General features: G+C 37.9%; 1 protein-coding gene across 8 annotated transcripts in view; it reads left to right on the top strand.

Moving 5' to 3' along the window:
- Positions 1-22,796, top strand: part of Rbbp8 (RB binding protein 8, endonuclease) — a 72,374-nt gene extending 49,578 nt beyond the window's left edge. For 5 of the 8 annotated variants that reach the window (XM_052155417.1, XM_052155422.1, XM_052155414.1 and 2 more), the window contains 7 exons: positions 790-901; positions 4,908-5,093; positions 7,531-7,671; positions 12,088-12,157; positions 16,074-16,170; positions 20,844-20,985; positions 22,523-22,796. In XM_052155417.1, coding sequence (XP_052011377.1) covers positions 790-901; positions 4,908-5,093; positions 7,531-7,671; positions 12,088-12,157; positions 16,074-16,170; positions 20,844-20,985; positions 22,523-22,620 — 846 coding nt within the window. In that variant the 3' untranslated portion in view covers positions 22,621-22,796. The remainder of the gene's footprint in view (positions 1-789; positions 902-4,907; positions 5,094-7,530; positions 7,672-12,087; positions 12,158-16,073; positions 16,171-20,843; positions 20,986-22,522) is intronic. The other 3 variants (XM_052155419.1, XM_052155418.1, XM_052155420.1) reach the window with 3 other exon arrangements.
- The last annotated feature ends 4,555 nt before the right edge of the window (positions 22,797-27,351 follow it).

Genomic DNA, 27,351 nt, shown 5'->3' with positions numbered 1-27,351 from the left:
AAATTCTCCTATTCTCTGGCATATTAGGAAATTATATAGTTTATTAAAGTTTCACATAGCTATGGAAAAATCAAATTTGATTATTGGAGTTACTTTTCATGAGCATTAAAGTTTATTACTGGGGGCTGGAGAGATAGCTCAGCGGTTAAGAGCACCAACTGCTCTTCTGAAGGTCCTGAGTTCAAATCCTGGCAACCACATGGTGGCTCACAACCATCCGTAATGAGATCTGATGCCCTCTTCTGGTGTCTGAAGACAGCTGTAGTGTACTTACATATAATAATAAATTAATCTTTAACAAAAAAAAAAAAAGTTTATTACTACAGGGCAGATTAGAGAAGGTAGGAAAAGCAGGAAGGACTTGAGTAGTGACTAAATCTCCATTTCCTTGACCACGGTTCTTCTTTTCCTCAGATTGACACAAACTGTTTATGTATTGAGGCTAAAATAATTACTCTGGCAAGAAAACCTAAATCTCTGTTACTGAGATACAAAAGTAAATATAGCTTAAAGCTTTAACATAGTAAATTTTGCTGGGTGGTGACATACCTTTAATCTCAGCACTCAGAAGACAGAGGAAGGCAGATCTGTGTGAGTTTGAGACCAACATGGTCTACAGAGGGAGTTCCAGGACATCTAGGGCTACACAGAGAAACCCTATTTTGAAAAAACAAAAAATAAAATAGTAAAATGTTATGAGTTTTTAACCCTTTATTTTTTTTTCTCCAAAGCAGACATAAGACTATGAAGGAATAATTGCTAAAACTTTTGAATTTTTAAAATATTTAGGATAGCAGTCACTCACGATTAGGAGGAGAAACAGTGGACATGGACTGTACATTGGTCAGTGAAACCATGCTTTTAAAAATGAAGAAACAAGAGCAAAAAGAAAAAAGTTCAAGTAAGATTTGTCTTGATTTTGGTTACGTTAATCAAATGTGGAATAAGGTGTATAGACATCATAGTGATAAGTGCAGTAACTTTCTAAACTAGATTTTGGGGCCTTTTTTTCATATAATATATTCTAATCACACTTTTTCCTCCCCCAACTCCTCCCAGGTCCTCCTCACCACCTCACCTACCTAATTCCATGTCTTCTTTTTCTATCTAGAAAAACAAACAAAAAGAAACCACAAAAACCAAAATATATAAGCAATAAACCAATAAAACAAAAATTGTTCAAACAAAGTTTGAACAAAGACAAAAATCTACAAAAAATAGCATTTTGTTCTTTTTATGTTGACTGAACAGCTGGGCAAGGGACCTACCCCAAAATGCGGTTAATATACCCAGTGAGACTCCATTAGAGAGAACTAATTTTTCCTTCGCAAGTGGTTGTCAATTGCAAATAGCTTCTTGATTATGTGTGGGAGCCTTTGTGCCCCCCCTCCTGTCAGTGCTGGGACCCCATCTGGCTTGACCCTATGCTGGCAGGTTCTATACCTGCTGCTACCACCTCTGTAAGTCATATGTGCATCAGTCCCAGAGTGTCTGAGAGATGCTCCTTCCTCGGAGTCATGCATTGGCTCTGGCTCTCTGATCACGGAGGGCAAGTGTTTGATGATGATATCTCATTTAGGAGTGAGTGCTCCAAAGTCTCTCCACACTGTGCGTTGTCCATTGTAGGTCTCTGTGTTAATTCCCATTTACTGCAAGAGGAAGCTTCTGTGATGCTGGCTGGGCAAGGCCCAGACATAGTCCAGTAGAGCAAAATGTAGTTAAGAGTCATTTTATTGCTTACAACATCAGTATTTGGTTTTCCCCTAGGCCCATGGCCTATCCAGACTCTTGGCTACCCTAGCAGTGTCGGGCCTGGGTTCCATCTGATGGAAGGGCCTTACATCCAATCAGAGCTGGGATGGATCCACTCCTCTAGTAACTTGCAGAATACCTTCCATTACGATGAAGCTGGTAGGGGTGACGCCTCTTGACTTCCCCATGTTGAGATACTTTCACGTGCAGCCATAGGTACTTACCATCAGTTTGTGGAGAGCTGCCAATAGCCTTGGCAAATAGAGATGTTTAGGGGTTTCCATGGGTTCTCTTTGTCCAACGACTCAATTGGATATAATTTTTGGCATTGGAGATTTCATTTGGTGGTATAAGATGTCTATTTGGGCAGTGTCTCTCCATTATTTGGTAACTCCATTTAGATCCCTTTCATATAGTATATATTTTAAAACCTTTTACAGTAACAAGTTTCCATATGACCCCTCAAGCAGCCCTTACTGTTCTCCTCATTTGCACTCCTTACCCCTCTTCTGTTCCCGGCTTAATCCTGTCACTCCAGTCCCCTGCCCAACCCCATCTCTCCATAACAGTATATTCTATTTCCCTTCCCTTGGGAAGTCTTCTCTTCTTCAATAGTCCCTTACTTTGTACCTAACCTCTGTGTTATATGGATTTTAGCATGCATATTGAAGGCTTAAAAGCTAACATTTCCATATAAGAAAAAGCAAAGTATTTGTCTTTGGGGGTCTGGTTACCATACTGTAGATCACTGGTTCTCAAACTGTGTGTCACAACCTCTTTGGGATCACATATCTGATATCTTACATATCAGATATTTATGTTACAATTCATAATAGTAGCAAAATTACAGTTATGAAGTAGCAATGAAGTAATTTTATGGCTGGGGGTTACCATAACAGAAGGAACTGTATTAAAGGGTCACAGCATTAGGAAGGTTGAGGACAACTGCTCTAAATGATGATTTTTCTAGCTCCATCCATTTACCTACCTACACATTTCATAATTTCATTTTTTAAGAGCTGAATAATATTCCATTATCTAAGTGTACCAGTTTTCAGTATTTATAATTAAATTGTTTACCCCGCTTTTTGGTAATGTTAGGAATGGTTTAGTTTTTAGATTTTGAGAAAGGGTCTTGTTATGTAGCTCAGGCTGGTCTTGCACTTGCAGTCTGTCTCAGCCTCCTGAGTTCTGACCTTATAGACTTGCGTACCATGCCCAACTCCGGCTATGTTAATATTGTGTTCTTCCCTAGGAGAGTTCAGTTTGGTTATTTCAGGAAAAAAATATCCTTTAGCCATAATATCTTTTATCTCATGAATTTACTTCACTTCAGGGGTGGGTCCACAAGGTCTACCCAGTAGCCAGTTTGTAAATAAAGTTTTATTGGAACATGGCTTTGTTTGTTGACTGCATTACCTGTGATTGCTCTTTAGGAAGACCACAGTTAGCCAAGTGGAAGAGACTTTATGACTCCATATTCCTTTATGACTCAAATATTCCCTGTCTAATTTTTTTTTAGAAAAATGTTTGCTTATCTCTGGTATAGACTATTTTTAGTATATAGTGCAATGGTTAATCTCAAGAGCCTTTTTAGAATTACAATTATTTTCTGATGCAATTTGATAAGACAGGAATCTATAGAGAATAATATACTTACAAATTATTACTGAGAGCCGGGCAGTGGTGGCACACGCCTGTAATCCCAGCACTCTGGGAGGCAGAGGCAGGCGGATTTCTGAGTTCGAGGCCAGCCTGGTCTACAGAGTGAGTTCCAGGACAGCCAGGGCTATACAGAGAAACCCTGTCTCAAAAAAACCAAATCCAAAAAAAACCCAAATTATTACTGAGAAAAGGAAGTACATATAATGAGTTAAATCAAATCAGGAGTATCTACCCCCTTTGTAGTAAGAAGAATTGTTAATTCTTTACTAAAACCTTGATTTTTCTAAAAGACAAGACAACAACTAAAACTGGTAGGTACTAATCCTAGCAGTATGTCTACCTATAGAGGTTCATAAAATGAAGAGTTGTCACGTGTATCACCAGGGCCTGCCCATGAAAACAAAGTACTAAAATCAAAGGGAAGCGGTGAAGACATTCCATCTGGGTTTACATTCTGCATAGTTGTCTATAGCCTATTCCGCTTAGCTAAACAATTTAAAACATGCAGTCTTTTCTTTTTTTTTTTAATTTACATTTCTTTTTTTTAATTGAGTATCTTCTTCATTTACATTGCCAATGGTAAAACCTTTCCCAATTTTTCCCTTCCCAAAAGCCCCCCTCCCCAAAGATTCCCTACCCCTCCTCCCACCCCTGACTCCATGTATATGCCCCTCTACCCAACACACTCCCACCTTCCCCCAACCTCCCAGCCCGCCCCCTCCACCGTTTCCCTTTGTTGGGGCCTCTATTAAGCCTTTACCTGACCAAAGACCACTCCTCCCACTGATGCCCAACAAGGCATTCCTCTGCCACATTTTTGGCTGGAACCATGTGTACCCTTCAGTTGATGGTTCAGTCCCTGGGAGTCATGGGGTGTCTGGGTGTCTGAAGTCATTTTTCTTCCCATGGGGCTATAAACCCCTTCAGCTCTTCCAGACCACCCTCCAGATCCTCCATTGGGGACCCCAAGCCCAGTCCAATAGTTGTTTGCTAGCTTCTGCCTCTGTATTTGTAAGGCTCTGGTAGGGCCCCTCTGGAGACAGCCATGGCATGCTCCTTTTGGTACATGCTTCTTGTCATAGTGTCAGGGTTTAGTGACTGTTTATAGGATGAATCCCCAGGTACGGCAGTAGCTGGGTGGCCTTTACTTCAGACTCTGCTCCACACATTGCCTCCCTTATTTCTCCTGTGAGTATTATGTTCCCTTTCTCAGATGAACCATAGCACCCTCACTTAAGTCCTCCTTCTTCTTGATCTTCCTGTGCTGGGTGAATTGTAAATTGTTTATTTTGAGCTTTTGGACTACTGTTGGTGGGATTGAAAGCTGGTAAAACCACTCTGGAAATCAGTTTGGCGATTCCTCAGAAAATTAAACATAGTACTACCTGTGGACCCAGCTATACCACTCCTGGGCATATACCCAAAAGATGCTCCTACATGTAATAAGGACACCTGCTCCACTATGTTCATAACTGCCTTATTTATAATAGCCAGAAGCTGCAAAGAACCCAGATGTCCTTCAACAAAGGAATGGATACAGAAACTGTGGTGTATATACACAATGGAGTACTATTCAGCTATTAAAAACAATGAATTCATGAAATTCTTAGGCAAATGGATGGAACTAGAAAATGTCATCCAGAGCGAGGTAACCCAATCACAAAAGAACACACATGGTATGCACTCACTAATAAGCGGATGCTAGTCTTTTTTTTTTTTCTTAAGTTTATTTTTTTAATGTGTGTTTTTCCTGCACATATATGTATATGTACCGCATATGTCCTTGGTCTCGATGAAGATCAGCAGATTGTATTAGCTCCCCTAAAAGTGGAGTTACAAATGGTTGTGAACCACCATGTAAATGCTAGGAAATGGATCTTCTACAAGAGTAGCAAGTGGTCTTAACTGCTGAGCCATCTCTCTTAACTCTGAAACATCTAGTCTTACAAAGAATTTCTTTGAATGAAATTCTTTCTTAAGAATTTAAGAAATTTTAATTCTGCCCTAATGTAGTAAGAAAATTTCAGTAGTCTTTACTTTATCGGTCTTTAGTAGTGAATAGTAAATCATATGACCAAGCAGATGGCTGTCAGCATCATATTGCAAGAACAGTATTTGTAAAGCTACAGCCGTTGGGGCCATATTTGAAGACAAAGGGAGGGGGTTTGCCTTAAAGTAAACCTTTTAAATGCAGAAACGAGATACACCAAACTCAACTACTGCTAATATCTTTGTACCCCTACTGCATTAGACCTATGAGGAATAGTGATAGAAATATCAAAAAGTGTGTGGTATCTTTGTACAAGTATTTCACACTTAGAAGTTAGACCAACCAAAAGTAAGTTAGAACCTTAGCTCCCTGATTCACTAATAGCTATGCAGAGTGTTTGGGGGAGTATATGGCATCAGTACCTGCCATATCACTAAAAGGCCATTTATAAAGTTGTACCTCAGCAAAATAAACAAACAAATACATAAATAATGTACCCATCCAGTAAAAAATCAAAGAAAAGTTACATAGTAGGAAATACTCTAGAACTGGAATAAATAAAACAAAAACACCTGTCCCATGGGATTTACATTTTAATGGGGAAGAAACTAGTGAATATATAATTTTATAATGATGAATGTAAATAAAGAATTAAATCAAGAGTGTGTACTGGCTGATTTTATGTGTCAACTTGACACAGGCTGGAGTTACAGAGAAAGAAGCTTCAGTTGGGGAAGTGCCTCCATGAGATCCAGCTGTGGGGCATTTTCTCCGTTAGTGATCAAGGAGGGAGAGGGCCCATTGTGGGTGGTGCGATCCCTGGGCTGGTAGTCTTGGGTTCTGTAAGAGAGTAAGCTAAGCAAGCCACAGGAAGCAAGCCTCTACATCAGCTTCTGCTTCCTGACCTGCTTGAATTCCAGTCCTGACTTCCTTTGGTGATCAACAGCAATATGGAAAGTGTTAGCCGAATAAACCCTTTCCTCCCTAACTAACCCTAACCCTCCCCAACTTGCTTCTTGGTCATGATGTTTGTGCAGGAATAGAAACCCTGACTAACACAGAGTGATAGAGATTTCTGGATTGAGGATTAAGGACAATGTAGTTATTTACATTTAGTTGCCTTTGTTGACTCTAGTCTGTCATATTTGATAGGCAACTGAACTATGTCTGATTTTTTTAAATCAGAACTTTTCTAAATTGACTACATAATGGATAATGTAGTTAATGTAAGATGAATCCAGCATTTTGATGTAGTAGATAAGATGTGAATCTTTATTTCTATCCATTTTAAATCACCAAAACAGTAATTTTTTTTGTAAAGGAGTAAATTTTTGCTGCTTTGTTAGAAAAATAAATGGAATTTTATAGAGTTTAATGTCTGATATTTATACACTTGTTTATATTTAACATTTTTCATCATTTATTATAATTTCCTTGATAAGAATTATTTTGATCTTTGTGGATTATATATGAATAAGAAAGGCGTCAGCATTTGTAAGAGATCCAATTATATGAAGTAACAAAAACTAGCTTTCTTGTCATAGGACAACATTTTAGGGCACCACATAAACATAAACATCTGTAAATGAACAGTAACTACTAGGACTTAGTTTGTTGTTACCTCATGTGCCTCTTTGTGACAATTAAGCCCCATTGAAAGACTCTTGACTTAAACCTCTCTAATTATATTTATGTTACCCAGTTTGAGTCAGTGAGTTCTACTCTTTTAACTTTACAGTTTACAACTACTATTCTTAGAATCATCTTTTTAGCATGTCCATGACTGCCTCCAACTCACTTCATATTCAGTTAAACACTCTTTACTTAGATCTGAAGTATAGTGTAGTTGTGTGGGGTTTTTTTTTCAATGTATCTTTAAAGACTCCATTACATATATTAAGGTTTGTCATCCACTTAACATTCTGTCTTAGCAAGGTGACATAAAACTAATGATCTTAGAATTAGAATCACTTTTACACGTGTATCTATAAGCACTTCAACACTGTTGTAAGCATAGTCTACAATCCACATGTAAGGACATTATTTTACAGTGGTTGCTATTTATATGTTTTATATTGGACTGCATAGAAGGCTTGCTGCTAAGCTGATGCTGTTTTGTATAGATGGAGACATAAAAATGAACGATAGCTTGGAAGATATGTTTGATCTGACAACACATGAAGAATATGAATCCTGTTTGGCAGATAGCTTCCCCCAGGTACCAGATGAGGAAGAACTGTCTGACACCACAAAGAAACCAAACAGTAAGTCTTTCTTCTCTTTGTGTATTTTCTATTACACTGAGTTCATTAAATCATCAGACTAATTAATAGAGGATTGATTAAAAATATTAACAAAAGTTTCATGTTTTTTATATAATTTCTTTCTTGGTTTTTAAAAATGTGTATGTATATTTTGCCTGTGTGTATGTGTCTGTACACCATGTATGTGCCTTGTGCCCATGGATGCCAGAAGATAGCATTGGATCTCCTGAAACTGGAGTTACAGAAGGTTGTGAATCACCATGTCAGTGCTGAGAATCAAAACTGGGTCCTCTGGAAGAGCAGCCAGTGTTCTAAACCACTTGAGCCTTCTCTCCCACTTTTTTATTTGAAATAATTTCAGAATGATGGAAGAATTAAAAAAAAAAGTTCAGTGTGTTCACCTACACCTCTTTATGCAAACATTTTACACAACTGAAGTATTTATTAGAACTAAGAAATTAATCTTGGTTCCATAATAAAAATTTCCATATATATATATATAAAGAAGTTTACATATCGTCTTAGTTAGGGTTTTACTGCTGTGAACAGACACCATGACCAAAGCAACTCTTTTAAAGACCAACATTTAATTGGGGCTGGCTTACAGGTTCAGAGGTTCAGGCCATTATCATCAAGGCAGGAGCATGACAACATCCAGGCAGGCATGGTGCAGGCAGAGCTAAGAGTTCTACATCTTCATCTGAAGCCTGCTAGCAGAATACTAGCTTCCAGACAGCCAGGACAGGGGTATTAAAGCCCACACCCACAGTGACACACCTACTCCAACAAGGCCACACCTCCCAACAGTGCCACTCCCTCAGCCAAGCATATACAAACCATCACACTTAAATATAGTAAAAGTGTGAGAAAGTTTAAATTTTATAATTATAATGTAGTAGGAAAAAGAGTCACAGGAAGTTTAGACCCATTTGCTGCTCTGAGCACCTTGCTAGTGTTCTGTGGGAAACATGGCAGTAAAGAGGACTCCACCTACTTAGAACTCTGAGAAAGATAATTACAATTGCAAGTTCAAAGTCTTGCTAAGTATCTCCTGTTATATTTAACACTGTCCATCTCAAAATTTCTTCTCACTAACTTTTTTCACTTTTTGATTTCTAGAATTTCTATTTCCCAGAGTATTCCCCTCACATGGTATTTTTGCTCATTGCCTTCATAGTCATTACTGAAAATAAGTCCAAATCTGTATTCCTGTATTTGACTTCTGGTGAATCCCAGTTCTGCATTTGTGGATAATTGTTAGATACCTTTGTGCCTCAGCAGTTTAAGCTATAAATGTCTGAGCCATATTCCATTTATTTCTTACCAAGTAATTTCTTATTTTTTTCAATCATAGGGATAAATTATAAGGTTTAAATTCTCATTTTCACAACTCAAATGCCAACTACTCTAACTGATTTTCCTTCATAGGAAAAAGAAAATTTAGGGAACAATATCAAAATCTCATTCTGACAGATTTTTATTTGCTAGACATTTAAATGGATCTGTTAGTAAGAAATCAGTGTATGTAGACTTTGAGCAAGAAGTCAAGAGTAAGAAGATGCTTTGAGGACAAGAAGTTTACAGAAAGTAGGCACTCCCTAAAGCCATGACACTGAGTGAGATACCAAGGTGTCAAAGAAGCAGAAAAGTACTTCAGGTTTCTAACTTCTGGGATGTAGCAACTTATGGTTTTGGTTGTGAGCCTCACCTTAGTGGCAGAGTCGTCTCTCTAGCCCAAAGGATATAGTAGCTACATAAAAGGAGCAGAGCTAAATCAATTATATGGTTGTGTGGGTAAAGGTACCTATGACTGCACCTAACTACTGAATTCAGTCCTTGGGGTCTTCATGTAGAAGAAGGGAATCAACTCCCAGGACTTGTTCTCTTGTCCACAGTCATGGTAGCACCACCAACATGTATGCACACACAGTAAACACAATACAACACACATAGAGATTAACAGAAGCAGCAAGAGGAATTGAGATGATGCTCTGGGCATGAGGGAGGAAGGAGGTAGTTGTTCTGGGAAGCAAGGGAAAATGTTTTGTATATTCCTTGTTCTCTTCTCCCAGAGCCCCAGACTAAACTCCTATGTGGCATCTTTATAAGCATCTAGACCCTGATACAATCAGCTTACAAATTTTTGTTTTTCTTTTTCTTTCTGTTTGGTTGGTTGGTTGGGTTGGGTTTTGGTTTTGTGAGACGGGGTTTCTATGTGTGGCCCTGGATGTCCTGAAACTCACATTGTAGACCAAGCTGGCCTTGATCTCAGATCTGCCTGCCTCTGCTTCCTAAGTACTAGGATTAAAGGCATGTGCCACCACCACCCAGTACATTTTTGTTTAACTACCCTAGATGTTATGTTCTCCTGACTCTCCAGGTTTCATTTTCTGTCCAGTATATCTACCCAGGGGCTAAAATTAGAAATGTTGAGAATATGTTTTTACATACTAATTTTTATTACTAATCAGAATTATATATCATATATTATTTGTAGTTATTATTGTTTTGTGACAGACACATGACATAATAAAACTCTATGAATGTCAAACTCATAGTATCAGAATAAATCACAGAAGTATAAGAAAATGTATGAAAACAGATAGGAATTATTTGCTGTGTTGGTAGTGGCTTGCCTACCATGTGAAAAATCTGTTAAGAGTCTTTCTTACCTAGAAGGACACACAAAGCTGTTTCCAGGATGCGATTTAGCCCAAAGGGCAGAGGTTGGAATGGGAAGTGGAACGGTCACATTTGACTTTTTTCTCCTAATTTTCATTCCCAGTCTATTACTCCAAAGGTATTGTCCTAAGTGTACATTACATTACTCTATATCCCTTTGTCCCTAATCTAAAAAGCTTTACTGTTTTACCTATTCTATGCATGCCTCTGAAATTTGATACAGAATATCAGGATGACCTTATTTTAAATATATATGGGATTATATTATGTTTTTAGCTAGAAAATCTTCAGTGAAAAGATAATTGAGTAATCAATAAGCATATGAAAAATATGTCCAGTATTATTAGGACATTCCCTGGGGCGATTAAAAACACTGATAACCTTGAGCCAGGCAGTGGTGGCGCATGCCCACCACTTGGGAGGCAGAGGCAGGTGGATTTCTGAGTTTGAGGCCAGCCTGATCTACAGAGTGAGTTCCTGGACAGCCAGGCCTATACAGAGAAACCCTGTCTCAAAAAACCAAAGAGAGAGAGAGAGAGAGAGAGAGAGAGAGAGAGAGAGAGAGAAAGAGAGAGAGAGAGAGAGATTCCATTTTACAATAAAATTTTAAGGAAGACTTTAAAAAAAACACACTGATAACCAAATATTAGAGTGAGGAGCAATTGGGGTCCTATGTATGGTAAGAGGATTATAAAAAAAAAAAAATTCACAAGTTCATCATCAGTTTTGTACAGAATTAAATTTGTACCTATCATGGCATTTGATTTTGTGTGTGTGTGTGTGTGTGTGTGTGTGTGTGTGTGTGTGTGTGTGTGTGTACATACATATAAATATATATGAAAAATGAAATAAAAAAAGTACTTATGCTTATGATTGTTCATAGGGTCAGAATTATAGCACTGAAAGAATATTTATAATAGTGCTATTTATTATAACTTAAAACTGAAAGCAGCCCACATATCCATCAACAAGAAAATACATCAAAGCAACATAGATAAACCTCCAGCTTGCTAAGCTGAGAAAATAAAAATGATCTTAAAAAAAATTGTAAATTTTTTAATATGTAATTCAAAACAATCTATGAGGTAAAGAAATCAACTAGTGTTGAGGGAGAGGTGGGAGAGAAACACAAGAGGACATTCCTATATATCAAAAACAAAGAAATAACAGGAAAATCAGATATGATCAAAATTTTTAAATTTTTGTCATCAATTTTCTGAAAAAATCTTTAATCTCTTAATATTTCAAACCATGACCTATCTTAAAGATACATTACACAAATTAATAGGACAAATAAGAGTAAAATACTAAAAGATGTCTATTGATATCTCCTGCCAAATAATAACAGACATCCAGATAGTTCTGTTAATCTAAAACACTTGATTGCCAGGTGTAGTAGCATACACCTTTGGTCCCAGCACTGGGGAGGCAGAAATAGATGAATCTGAGTTTGAGGCTAGCCAAGGCCACAAAGTCCCTATATCAAAATTAATTAATGAATCAATTAATTAAATATTTCTGAAATATAATTTTTAGTTTAATGACTCTAAGGTAAAATAAGCATCACTTTTATGTAGATGAAAAATAAAAAAAATTAGATGAATTGCTCCACCAGGACACAAGTGTGAAAATCAATATCAAGGGAAGTTTAATATGTGCAATAGGTTTTTTTCCAAGCAAACTAACCATTTCTTATCAAGCTCTGTATGTATGAAATCCTTGTTGTATTTACAGTGCACAGTGATAAACAAGATGGGGTCAAACAGAAAGCATTTGTGGAGCCATATTTTAAAGATAAGGAGAGGTAAGTGGGTCTTGCTTAATATTGCTGTCTTTGTCAGTCTGTAAACTATTTAATTGTTGCTTTGATTAAAACAAATAATTTATAAGGAGACTCAAAGCTACATAGTAAAAACAAAAACAAAAATAAAAAAAGACGTGTCAAAATGAAAAAGAAAAAAAGAACCATTTAGAGCCAGGCTCACATCTCTAATATCAGCACTGGGAGACTGAGGCAGAGCAATTGCATGTTTGAGACCAGCTTGGCCACACAGTGAATCTTTATCTCAAAAAAAAAAAAAATCATTTATGGGACATGGGGGGCTGAGAATACGGCCAGAATAAGTGCTCACCTAACAGGCATGCTGGCCTAGGTTCAGATCCCCAGCACCCTCACAGAAGCCAGGCATGGAGGGATGCCACAGTTCGTTAACCCCAGCACTGGCCAGTTTAACAGAAATAGTTGAGGTTCAGTTAGAGAATGTCTCAAAACATGAAGACACTATGTTGGGTGAGTAGGAAGAGGGACATGATCAGAGTACATTGTATGAAATTCGAGGGAAGCAATAGAGTGGGCACACATCCGAGGGCACCCTGGGGTCCACCTCTGACTCCTACATGTGCCTCCTGGGCAGGCAACTCACACTTGCTGCCTGTTACTCTGCACTGTAGACAGGGACTGGAGACCAAGAGGAAGGCCGACTTGACATAGAGGCAAATCTTACCAGTGCCACTCCTCCTTTGCAGGAGAGATGCTTTCTCTGCCTTATTAACAAATACTCTTTCATTTTGTTTTATTTTATTTTGACCTTTGGGAACTTGTTGACTATGTTCTCGTAACTTTCAGGTGTGTAATACCTGGTCGTGAGCCTTAGGTTGCTAGGCTTCAGTTTAGAGAATTTTTGAATCCTTGGAACAAAAAATTTCAACTTAGTTTTGATCATCAGTGTTACTTTCTGCCTTTTTCACAAAGATTGTAAATTTTGTTACTTTCAGCTATATTCTGTAAGCTTTTAAAGTAAATTTAAGACATAATACTTTTTCCAAAAAACTTACTTTTTTTTTCCTTTTGAAGTTCTCATAATGAGTTACTTAGTCAGTTATTCATCTTTAATTACATTTATTTATGTATTCCTGGGGAGGGCATGAGTAGGCTCCCTCCCTTCCTGCCCTAGGTCCTACAGGTCACACTTGGGTTGTCAGGCCCTAAAGCCAGTGCTTTCATCTGTTGGCCATCTCACCAGCCCGGAGTAGACTTACATTTCTGTTGAAAATTTTTATCATCTAAAAAACAAAAATCTAATTGATTCTATTTTAAAGACAGGATCTCACTGTATAGTTGTATAATTCTGGCTCAGAGATCTGTCTGCCTCTGTCTTGTGAGTGTTTAAATTAAAGGCCCAACCAGCACACTGGATCCAAAATGAATTTTTATTGATTCTTATGAGTCTCTAAAAGAAATAAGTTGACATTTTGTCATTAAATGTTTAATTCTTTTTTTTTAATCACTTTTCCAAAGAAATGGTGCCCTAGAATCCCAAATGTAAATAGGCAGCATTTTATTTGTTTCATAAGCTCATGAGTTTGAACACCTAGTGTGGTTTTGCTTCCGTTACGTTTGGCATCCTTATGGTACTACTGTTTTTGTATTTGAGGGACATTCTGAAGTAAAATAAGGATGGCATGGACTGGACACAGGCATTGCCATAACCAGTCTGATGCCCAGTGTGACTGTGAGTGGGCAGCACATACAGGTCAGAAGCTGGATAAAGGGGTCACATCCATCTAGAGCGAGATGGAGCGTGGTGGTTCAGGATATTGTCATACTACATACAGAGAACTTCATATATTTAAAACTTTTACATTATTTAGTCCTGAAAGTGTCCATGTAATAGTTTTAGACCTGGGTAACAAACAGCAGAAAATGAAGCCACAAATGAGGAGCCACCCACCGTATTTCTATTGTCTATTCTAACTACAGTTGATTTGTGCTCACCTGTACTAATCCTTCTGGGACAAACATTTCCCCATACATCTTCTACAGCTTCCTTCTGTCTGATAAAAGATGTTCTCGGCTGGGGCTAGGGAATCAATTGGCTTAGCAGACCTGAGTTTGGTCCCCAGCAACCACATCAGATGGCTCACAATTGCTGCTAACTACAGCTCCCGGGGATCATCCCCTTCTAGTGACCTGTGAGAAACACAGAAATGCACATGGTTGTGTGTGCAGGTACCCTTCAGCAAATGATAGATGTTATATAAGCCTTTTTCTTACTAGTTTTCATCTGATTGTATATCCTGGAAATGAGTTGAGTTGGAATAATGATAGTTTTTTAGGTGTGTCATATAACTTGTTCTCAAGCAGTAAACACATGTTTTGTTCACCATGATGCTAGTACACCTAATGATACAGTGAATATCTTTGCTCCACATCTAAAGACAGAGTTGTAGATCAATGTGACATTACAAAGTAATACCATCTATTTTAAATGTTTCTTAGTAGAGTTTCACTAAGCTTTAAATATGAGTAGTTTTATTTCTGAAGCTACTGGATAGCTAAGGAAACAGGAAGTGGATAAGGGTAGAATGATGGTAAAGATCTTGTTATTTGATTGCTTTTTCTGCTGAGAATTCTAGAACCCTGGGGTACTAGCTACTTGTCTCCCTGCTGTGACAAAGTAGCGCACAGAAGTAGCCTGAAGAAAGGAAGGATTTACTTTGGCTCACAGTTCTAAGAGAGTCAGCCCATCATAAAAGCGAGCACAGCAGCAGGAATGAGGCAGCTTGCTAAACTGTATCCCCAGTCAGGAAGCAGAGTGCAGAATGCTAATGCTGATCTCACTCTCCTTTTATACTGTCTGGGCCCCCAGGGAATGGTATCACCCACAGTTCAGGTGGGCCTTTCACCTCAACCTGATTAGTACTCTTAGGCATGCCCAGAGGCTAACCCTTACTTAGTCTCTCAGAGATGTCCTAAGTGATTCTAGATTCTGTCAGGTTGACAATATTGTACATCAAACAGTAACCTGTTTTGTGTTGTGTCGGGGGCCCAGGCCTACTAACATTTTAAATGATGCTTCCTTTGAGGTTTGCTATGAATGTCAGTCCTCTAGTGAATTCCTTGCTGCATATATTATACTCAGGGGAAAGGATATGGCAAAAATGGATTCTATATAAACCTAGATTTCATAAATTATTTGAAAAAATATCATATAGCAATATGTTTTATCCATTCATGCTCTCCATTTTTTAATTCATACATTACTCTAAAATGGGAGTTCCTAAAAGTTATAATACAGAAGGGACTTATCACTCAGTATAGTTGGAAATAGATTATTTAAAATTTGTTTTGAAGAAAAATGCTTTCCAATTAAAGGAACATGATATCCAAATACTTGAAAGAGTAGATGTGTCCCCAAGGAAAATCATTTTAAAAGTCATCTTCTATGTTTTCAAGTACTTAGAATGGGTCATGTAGTTATCTTCTAAAAATTTAGATTTAAATTTATATGTATGTATACAAATCATTAAACTAAGAAGGGAACCACTGAGAGAAGAGGAGTGTAAGGGGAGGAGTGGGGAAATAGAGAACGTGAGCCACCTGTGGATGGGGGGTGGGGAGAGCAGGCCGGGCTGGCAAGCATAGGAAAATGGAGGGAGGGAGGGAACACATGAGAAATTATGCCTGAAAGGGCACAGTGAAACCTGTTCCTTTGTGTGCTCAATTAAACATTCATCTAAAATAATACTTGGCATAAGGTAACAATAAATACTTGAAAAGAATCACCTGTTTTCCTAGTATACAGAAGAATATCTCAAATAAAATGACTGTTTTGGGGGATTATTTCTTTTTAGAATTCTTACACTTTTAATTCATATTTTAAACCAGATATCTTTCTAGTAACAAATAGGTTAACTTTTAATTCCTTTTTTCCATCCAGAGAAACTAGCATACAGAATTTTCCTCATATTGAGGTAGTTCGAAAAAAAGAAGAGAGAAGGAAATTGCTTGGGCACACATGTAAAGAATGTGAAATTGTAAGTACTAATGTAAACACTTCTTTTGAAGTGTAATTTTATAGATCATAAGTTTCTGATTTAAAAATCATAGCCACAAATTATATTTATATTTAGAAATTTGCTAACTGTAGTAATGATAGAATAAGTAACATATCAGCTAGGACCAGCATCTATAAATAAATAGAAAAATATGAGAGTGAGAGCCCCCAGCTTGTCTTAGAGCCTGAGGCCTAACCTAATTCCATTTTAAATTGCATTTACATACTTTAATGTGGAGTTAGGTACATGTGTACCACAATAAATCACTGAGCCATTTTGCAGGTACCCTACATCCTAATTCTTATGGCTTTCTTAGGACATTATGTGCCACTTTTCTGTAGTCACTTGCAAATGCTAATGCACGTATACCGTTTAGGGAAAATGACACTTCAGCGGGAAACTACATTTATTCGTTTTTACTCTCTGGACATAAGGTATACCCATAACTTTTTAAAGAATCAGTACGACTATAATCCCCATTTTTCTCTGAGATAATTTTCATCACAAAATATTAAAAATAAGTTTTCCTTCATCCTTAGGACACTTACATTTTTAACATTTTGCATTGGCTGTCTTATGCTGAAGAAGTCAACACTAACCACCCAATTAATATGCTGTCCCAGACAGGTGCTTTAATATCTTAAGATATGCTGTTCTTATTTTCTGTCTCATTATCAGCTGTTAGATGCCCTCCTCAACATCTACCTTCCTCATTTAGCTTTTCTTATTAACTGCTATCTTAAAATTTTAATAAGATACATTAAAGTAGCATGTGAAAGTATGACTTGATTATAGTAATGACCTGGTGACAATATGCTCTTGCAGCAGGAATATAGACTGGAATCCTGTTTTGAAAACCAATTTGACAGTTGCCATAGTTGCTTTCTATTGTAAAGATTATGATGGAAAGCAGCCTGGGGAGGAAAGGATTCGTTTGGCTTATACTTCTATGCAACAGTCCAGCATGGGAAGGAGTCAGGGCAGAAACTCAAGGCAGTTTCCTGGAGAGAGGCAGGAACTGAAGCAGACACCATGGATGGAGGGGTGCTGTTTGCTGCTTCCCCCTCAAGACTTGCTCAGCCTGCTTTCTTATAGAACCCTGGGGTGGCCCCCACCTACAATGAGCTGGCCCCTCCCATATCAGTCATCAATCAAGAAAACACCCCACATAATTGCCTACAGGCGGTGTGATGGGGACACTTCCTCAATTTTGCAGTTCCTCTTCCCGTATGATTTTAGCTTGCATAGAATTGATTTAAAAAAATTACCAGCACAGTACAAATGAAACCACTTATATCTTGAAATTTTATAGCACAAATATTGTTACTGTTTTCCTTCTCAGTGATCAGTTTCTTTCTTTTTTTTATTCGATATATTTTTTATTTACATTTCAAATTATTTCCCCTTTTCTGGACCCCCACTCCCCGAAAGTCACATAAGCCCCCTTCCCTCCCCCTGTTCTCCCACCCACCCCTTCCCACTTCCCTGTTCTGGTTTTGCCTTATACTGCTACACTGAGTCTTTCCAGAACCAGGGGCCACTCCTCCGTTCTTCTTGTACCTCATTTGATGTGTGGATTATGTTTTGGGTATTCCAGTTTTCCAGGCTAATATCCACTTATTAGTGAGTGCATATCATGATTGATCTTTTGAGACTGGGTTACCTCACTTAGTATGATGTTCTCTAGCTCCATCCATTTGCCTAAGAATTTCATGAATTCATTGTTTCTAATGGCTGAATAGTACCCCATTGTGTATATATACCACATTTTTTGCATCCATTCTTCTGTTGCGGGATACCTGGGTTCTTTTCAGCTTCTGGCTATTATAAATAAGGCTGCTATGAACATTGTGGAGCATATATCCTTATTACATGCTGGGGAATCCTCTGGGTATATGCCCAAGAGTGGTATAGCAGAATCTTTCTGAAGTGACATGCCCAGTTTTCTAAGGAACGGCCAGACTGATTTCCAGAGTGGTTGTACCAATTTGCAACCCCACCAGCAGTGGAGGAGTGTTCTTCTTTCTCCACATCCTCGCCAACACCTGCTGTCTCCTGAGTTTTTAATCTTAGCCATTCTGACTTGTGTAAGGTGAAATCTCAGGGTTATTTTGATTTGCATTTCCCTGATGACTAGTGAAATTGAGCATTTTTTAAGATGTTTCTCCGCCATCCGAAGTTCTTCAGGTGAGAATTCTTTGTTTAACTCTGTACCCCATTTTTTAATCGGGTTATTTGGTTTTCTGCGGTCTAACTTCTTGATTTCTTTGTATATATCGGATATTAGCCCTCTATCTGATGTAGGGTTGGTGACAATCTTTTCCCAATTTGTTGGTTGCTGATTTGTCCTTTTGATGGTGTCCTTTGATTTACAGAAACTTTGTAATTTTATGAGGTCCCATTTGTCAATTCTTGATCTTAGAGCATAAGCTATTGGTGTTCTGTTCAGGAACGTTCCCCCTGTACTGATGTCCTCAAGGGTCTTCCCCAGTTTCTTTTCTATTAGCTTCAGAGTGTCTGGCTTTATGTGGAGGTCCTTGATCCATTTGGAGTTGAGCTTAGTACAAGGAGACAAGGATGGATCAATTCTCATTCTTCTGCATGCTGACCTCCAGTTGAACCAGCACCATTTGTTGAAAAGGCTGTCTTTTTTTCTATTGGATCAAGTGGCCATAGGTGTGTGGGTTCATTTCTGGATCTTCAATCCTGTTCCATTGATCTGCCTGCCTGTCACTGTACCAATACCATGCAATTTTTAACACTATTGCTCTGTAGTATTGCTGGAGGTCAGGGATACTGATTCCCCCAGAATTTCTTTTGTTGTTGAGAATAGTTTTAGCTATCCTGGGTTTTTTGTTATTCCAGATGAATTTGAGAATTGCTCTTTCTAACACTATGAAGAATTGAGTTTGGATTTTGATGGGTATTGCATTGAATCTGTATATTGCTTTTGGCAAAATGGCCATTTTAACTATATTAATCCTGCCGATCCATGAGCATGGGAGGTTTTTCCATTTTTTGAGGTCTTCTTCTATTTCCTTCTTCAGAGTCTTGAAGTTCTTGTCATACAGATCTTTCACGTGTTTGGTAAGAGTCACCCCAAGGTACTTTATACTGTTTGTGGCTATTGTGAAGGGTGTCATTTCCCTAATTTCTTTCTCAGCCTGCTTATCCTTTGAGCATAGGAAGGCTACTGATTTGCTTGAGTTGATTTTATAACCTGCCACATAAACAAACTCAAAGAAAAAAAAACCACATGGTCATTTCATTGGATGCTGAAAAAGCATTTGACAAAATTCAGCATCCTTTCATGCTTAAAGTCTTGGAAAGAACAGGAATTCAAGGCCCATACCTAAACATAGTAAAACAATATACAGCAGACTGGTAGCCAGCATCAAACTAAATGGAGAGAAACTTGAAGCAATCCCACTAAAATCAGGGACTAGACAGGGCTGCCCCCTTTCTCCTTATCTTTTCAATATTGTACTTGAGGTACTAGCTTGGGCAATTAGGCAACATAAGGAGGTCAAAGGGATACAAATTGGAAAGGAAGAAGTCAAACTATCATTATTTGCAGATGATATGATAGTCTACCTAAATGACCCAAAAAACTCCACTAGAGAACTACAGCTGATCATTTTCTTTCTTGATGTCCAGTCATTGAAAATGGTTGTTTCTTTCATTTTATGTAGTGTTGTTATTTACTATAAAAGAGGTTTTTTTTAATTGTCAAAAAATGATTAAAGTACAAATTTTATGTATTTAAATGTAATCTGTAGCTTACTATCTATAAATTTCTCCCAATGTCTATTCTATACAGTGTGAAAGTGTAAGGCAGGGACCACAGATGTCACCTGTATAAAGCAAATGTGTTTCCTACATTCAATTCCTATACTTCTTTTATATGTCTGGGTTGGTTTTTTGCCTTTTTGTTTGTTTGTTTTCCTAATTTTCTTTTGAAGGAAAGATTCTAGTTATTCACTGTGTTTTTGCACATATCATTGATTTATCTTTCAACAAACCCCACTTTTACCTTCAGACTCTTCCACTCCGCATTCACTTACTATCTCCACTCACACCACCAGGTACACACCCAGACTCCATCTTATGTGGTCTGTTGAAGATCACTCTGCCTTCCTTAACACACTTCACTGTGTGAACTCGAGCAGAAAGAGAGAGTCCTCAGAAATGCTCATCTCCATATTCTCCCTTTCTTTTGGTTCTTATCTCTTACTAAATACAATAATGGCTTTTTGTATTTTTTTCCTAATAATCTTTTAGAAAAAAGTTAAATCATGCCAGTATTCTGCCAGTACCTTTCAGTCTTCTCAGATTACTAAGTAGAGCCCAGGGGTAGATCAGTGCCAGGTATGCCAGGCAGGGTTGGCAATTGTCAGTGCAAACCTCTATGGATAAAGGAAACAGTCTATTGATTCACATTGTGATACAAGCTGCTTCTCATTTAGGAGCAAGCATTGCACAGACTCACCACTGACTTTGTTACTATTACTACTACTTCAGAATCATCAATAAGTATTATTTCCTTAGAATGCTTAATTTAAATAGTTTTTTGATTTCTAGTTTAAATCAGTAAACATGCCACTCTGGTTATTATTCCTAACTAGAAAAACTTAACCTGTTATTATTGTTAGTATTATGCAGATTTGCCAGCAGAAGAAAGAGAAAAGAAGTTGGCTTCCTGCTCAAGACACCGATTTCGCTACATTCCACCCAGCACACCAGAGAATTTCTGGGAAGTTGGTTTTCCTTCTACTCAGACATGTGTGGAAAGAGGTAGGAATATAGATTTCACTATTTGGATTTTTTAAAAAAATATTGTATAAGATTTAAATCTGAATATTAACTTTTTCTCTATAACTCTCTTTTTCCTGTCTGTAAGTTAAGAACTGCTTCTGCAACATACAAGTGAATTCCTGAATGGGAAAGGCTTTCTTTCAACTGTTGTGTTATTTGACTTGGAACTAGACATTGCTTATAATCACTTTGATGTGACTATGTATATATTAGCCTGGTTTGTCATTCAGATTTCAGAAAGCAGTTTTATCCTGTCAGGATGACTCTTAAATAAATAACCTTACAGAGGTAAGAATATTGACATGCAGTCAGTTCCTTCAAATTGGGCATTTTCATTTACTGTGCATCATAAAAACTAGTTCTTGCAGCAGTTCCTCACTGCCACCAGCAGCATGGTGCTAAAACAGATGGTCATTCTAAGTTTGCTTGATATGGCTGCAAAGATAACAATGTTCAGATTATAATTTGACTAGAAGGTCTATGGCATTTAGCTTATTTGTAGCCTTTTGGTCTTAAACCTGTATTTAAGTTATTAATATTTAAAACTTTTACCCAAAGAAAAATAAAACAACAAATAAATATCAAGTGGTAAGAAGCTGCTTTCTGTTTAGCTTCATGCTCTTTGAGTATTTTCAAACCCCTGAAGGTGACTTGTGACTCACACCTGGAGGTGTCTTCCTCACTTTTAGAGAAGCTCCATGTGTCTAACTGTAGGAAATACACAAAGTCACTGACATCATTTCTCTTCTTGGTCATTGCACAGATTTAGATAAGCTAGCTACAACCATTGTTTACCCTACTAGCCTGGCCCAGAGCACAGTCCTCCCCTGAAAATCATGACTGGAGATTTCTTAAGAGAATCTGAGTATGGAGAACACAGAAGACTTGGGGGGAAATCACTGGAATTTATAAGAATAGTAGAGTTAAGATTTAATAATATGTCCCCATGTACAAACCTATTGGGGGTAGACAAAAGAGAGATGCCTGAGAACTCTGGAACTGGGTTAGAGTGTGATCAAGATTCTCAACTCTTCCAGTTCTGTGAACTTGAGCAAGTGATTTGATATTTGCAGACCTCCATCACTCATATGGGAAATCAGTGTAGCAGAAACTACTTAGAAGGAGCATGAGAGCTATCTGAGATCCTGGATACTGACCATTTTATACATTTTGTTGGGATTTTTTTCTCTCTTGGTGTAAATGAGGAAACTCTGGTGCTAGCTAGTGATACTCACCAGTATCACACAGCTAAAAATCAGAAGTATCAAGATAACTAGACATTACACAAGTTAGATATGTAATGAACATATACTAAAAGAAATGCTATTGTTTTTGTTACTTGGATGGAGTTTGTGTGTTTGGTTGTAAGACAGGGTTTCATGCCAGGGCTAGCTTAGGACGCTTGATCCTCCACTTCTTCAGTGTTGGAATCACAGACATGAGCCACCATGCTCACCCATGCTGAAAGAAATGTATTTCATAATGCACTGTTCTAAAGTCATAATTTGTTTTTCAGGTTATATCAAGGAAGATCTCGATCTTAGTCCTCGTCCCAAAAGACGGCAGCCTTACAACGCAGTATTTTCTCCAAAAGGCAAAGAACAGAGGACCTAGATGCAGGAGTGAGAGCCGGAGAGCAGGCCTTTTTGTGTTTCATTTAGTTATTTATAGTTAAAGTTGGAATAAACATTGATCTTTGATTTTTTTGATCTTCTATAAAATGATATATAAATGAGTTTTTTATTAAAAATGTTATAAATGGCATATACCAACCATACAGATAACTAAAATGTGGATGTGTTGTTTTTTTCTTTTGCACTTTTAAGTAATAGGGTGTTTGATTTTGCATTCTAAATTTAGGGTCATTTGGTAATTATAGCTTTTGAAATATGGCTGTGGTAGCCTATAATTTATTCTGTATGGGTCTCCTTTGCCTGTTTCCTTTGGTGTCTTACCTGCAGAAGGGCCTTACAGTAATCTTCAGGGGTTTTCAGTTTATTCATTAACCTTTAGATCATACCAGTTTCTGACACACAAGTAGTTATTTTTTAAAGGGGTGGGAACTAACTTTTCATATAGTCCTTCTGACTGTCCAGCATCTTTTCTTTTGTTGAATTGACTTCAGTGCCAGTCTGTAGTAAATTCCTCTCAGAGACCACAAATACCAATAGACTCTAAGTCAAGTGTGCCCTCTGACCTGATCACTGCAGACTCTTAGCTAGCTCTACCAAACTGCCAATGACCACCCCGGTGTGCCACTTTTCCTGCCCACCTTAGTTGCTGCAGATAGAAAACAGAAGATAGCCAAATAACTCAATGGCTGGGCGAAGAATATCCTGCCCCATCCTCCTTGGCCTCCATGGCAGAGGCTACAAACTATAGGTGCCCCTGAAACCTACATGTCTGCTACTTCCTCCGCTCCACTGCCTGTTCTGCCTCCTCCCTCTTGTCCCCTTCTCTTCCTCCTGGGACCCAGAAGTCCTATCTCTTCCCCTTCACCCAGCAGTTGGTTTCTACCATCTTTATTAACACAATCAAAAACCAATTAGGGAATTGGTACCTACCCCTACATTTTATCTTTTCTGTCCAATAAAAAATTTTTTAAAAAAATTCTTGACTTGGGACACAGACCTCCAGGCTTATGCCTGTGTCCAAGACCTGGGCAGCTCTTCGGTTCGTCTGTGTGCCAGCCCTGTCATGGGTCATTTGCCCTGCAGAGTAATTATCACTTGGAGGGGCTCTCCGCCACCATCTTTGCTCCCAGACAGACAGGAAAGGCAGATCCAGGTACACATAGATATCCCAAGTTTAACATCACTTGGGACACAGACCACCAGGCTTCTTCCTGTGCCCAAGACCTGGGCAGCTCTGCGGGTCATCTGTGTGCCAGCCCTGTTGTGGGTCATTTGCCCTGCAGAGTAATCAGCACTTGGAGGGGCTCCGCACTGCCATCTTCGCTCCCAGACAAACAGGACAGGCAACACTAGATACACAGAGACAACCCCGAGTCTAACATTGCTTGGGGCAAGGCACACCAGGACTCTAACGGCACCCAAGAGTAGGGCAGCCCATCAACAATCTGTGCCGGGAGAAACCCAGTCATCCAGAGGAGCAGAAATAGCCTTACAGGCTTACAGGAGGTTCAAGCACCAGACACTGACAACAGGACCAACTAATGCCAGAGATAACCAGATGACAAAAGACAAACTTAGGAACATTACTAACAGATATCAAGGCAATATGGCAGCATCTGAACCCAGTTCTCTGACAACAGCAAGTTCTGGATACCCCAACACACCAGAAAAACAAGAATTGGATTTAAAATCACTGGTAAGGATGCTGTTAGAGGAACACAAGAAGGACATAATCTCTTAAATACAGGAGAAAATGAATCAAAAGGTAGAAGCCCTTACAAGGGAAACACAAAAATCATTTAAAGAAATTCAGGAGAATATGGACCAACAGATAGAAAGCCAATAAAGAGGAAATGCAAAAATCACTTAAATACAGGAGAACTTGGGTCAACAGGCAAAAGTCATAAAACAGGAAACACAAAAATCTTTTAAAGAACTACAGGAAAACACAAGTGAAGGAACTGAGCAAAGCCATCCAGGATCTTAAAACAGAAGTAGAAACAACTAAGAAATCACAAAGGGAGACAACTTTGGAGATAGAAAACCTTGGGAAGAAATCAGATCATAGATGCAAATAACAACAGAATACAAGAGATAGAAGAAAGAATCTTAGATGCCGAAGATACCATAGAAAGCATTGACTCAACAGTAAAAGAAAATGTAAAATGCAAAAAAACTTGCAACTCAAAACATCCAAGAAAACCAGGACACAATGAGAAGACCAACCCTAAGGATTATAGGTATAGATGAGAATGAAGATTTACAACTTAAAGGGCCAGCAAATATCTTCAACAAAATTATGGAAGAAAACTTCCCTAATCTAAAGAGAAAGATGCCCAAAAATATACAAGATGCCTTCAGAACTCCAAACAGACTGGACCAGAACAGAAATACCTCCCGTCACATAATAATCAAAACCCCAAATGTACTAAACAACAACAACAAAAAAATATTGAAGGCAGTAAGAGAAAAAGGCCAAGTAACATAAAGGAAGACCTATCAGAATTACACCAGACTTCTCACCAGAGACCATGAAAGCTAGAAGATCCTGGGCAGATCTCATGCAGATTCTAAGAGAACACAAATGCCAGCCAAGACTACTATACCCAGCAAAACTCTCAATCCCATAGATGGAGAAACCAAGATATTCCATGATAAAACCAAATTTACACAATATCTTTCCACAAACCCAGCCCTACAAAGGATAATAGGTGGAAAACGCCAATACAAGTAGGGAAACTACACCCTGGGAAAAGCAAGATAGTAACCTTTCATCAAACCCAAAAGAAGATAACCACTCAAACATAACATCAAAAATGACAGGAAGTAATAATCACTATTCCTTAATATCTCTTAACATCAATGGGCTCAATTCCCCAATAAAAAGACATAGACTAACAGACTGGATACGTAAACAGGACCCTACATTTTGCTGCATACAGGAAACACCTCAGTGTCAAAGACAAACACTACCTCAGAGTAGAAGGCTAGAAAACAATTTTACAAGCAAATGGTCTCAAGAAACAAGCCAGAGTAGCCATTCTAATATCAGATAAAATTGACTTTCAACCTAAAGTCATCAAAAAGGACACAAAGGGACACTTTTTACTGGTCAAAGGAAAAATCCACAAAGAAGAACTCTCAAATCTGAACATCTATGCTCCAAATTCAAGGGCACCCTCATTCATAAAAGAAACTCTACTAAAACTCAAAGCACACATTGCACCTAACACAATAATTGTGGGTGACTTCAACACTCCACTCTCCTCAGTGGACCGATCAGGAAAACAGAAACTAAACAGAAACACAGTGAAACTAATTGAAGCTTTGAAACAATTGGATTTAACAGATATATATATATATATATATATATATATATATATATATATATATATATATATATATATATATATATATATATATATATATATAGAGAGAGAGAGAGAGAGAGAGAGAGAGAGAGAGAGAATTTCATCCTAAAGCAAAAGAATATACCTTTTTCTCAGCACCTCATGGTATCTTCTCCAAAACTGACCATATAATTGTTCACAAGACAGACCTCAACAGATATTAGAAGATCAAACTAATCCCATGCCTCCTATCAGATCACTATGGAGTAAGAGTGGTCTTCAATAGCAACAAAAACAACATAAAACCCACATACACATGGAAGCTGAATAATACTTAATGATACCTTGGTCTAGGAAGAAATAAAGAAAGAAATCAAAGACTTTCTAGAATTTATTGAAAATGAAGGCACAGCATACTCAAATTTATGGTACACAATGAAAGCAGTGCTAAGATGAAAACTCAGCTCTGAGTGCCTCCAAAAAGAAACTGGAGAGAGCATATACTAGCAGCTTGACAGCAAACCTTAAAAGCCCTGGAACAAAAAGAAGCTAATTTACCCAAGAGGAGTAGAAGATAGGAAATCATCAAACTCAGGGCTAAAATCAATCAAGTAGAAACAAAGAGAACCATACAAAGAATCAACAAAACCAGAAGCTGGTTCTTTGAGAAAATCAACAAGATAGATAAAACGCTAGCCAGACTAATCAGAGGGCACAGAGACAGTATCCAAATTAACAAAATTAGAAATGAAAATGGAAATATAACAACAGAAACTGAGGAAATTCAAAAAATCAGATCCTACTACAAAAACCTATGCTCAACACAACTGGAGAATCTAGAGGAAATGGACAATTTCCTAGACAGATACCAAATACTAAAATTAAATCCAGATCAACTAGATTGTGTAAACAGTGCCATAATTCCTAAAGAAATAGAAGTGGTCATCGAAAGTCTTCCAACCAAAAAAAAAAAAAAAAAAAAAGCACAGAGCCAGATGGTTTTAGCGCAGAATTCTATCAGACCTTCAAAGAAGACCTAACACCAATACTCTGCAAACTATTCCACAAAATAGAAACAGAAGGAACACTACCCAACTCCTTCTATGAAGCCACAATTATGCTGGTACCAAAACCACACAAAGATCCAACAAAGAAAGAGAACTTCAGACCAATTTCCCTAATGAATATCGATGCAAAAATACTCAATAAACTTCTTGCCAACCGAATCCAAGAACATATCAAAACAATCATTCACCATGATCAAGTAGGCTTCATTCCAGGGATGCAGGGATGGTTCAATATACAGAAATCCATCAATGCAATCCACTACATAAACAAACTCAAAAAAACTATATGGTCAT

The sequence above is a fragment of the Apodemus sylvaticus genome, chromosome 13 (genome assembly GCF_947179515.1).
Source record: "Apodemus sylvaticus chromosome 13, mApoSyl1.1, whole genome shotgun sequence".
In the NCBI taxonomy this organism is placed as follows: Eukaryota; Metazoa; Chordata; class Mammalia; order Rodentia; family Muridae; genus Apodemus; species Apodemus sylvaticus.
Note: the sequence above shows the minus strand (reverse complement) of the source record. Positions and strands in the feature narration are given on the sequence as shown.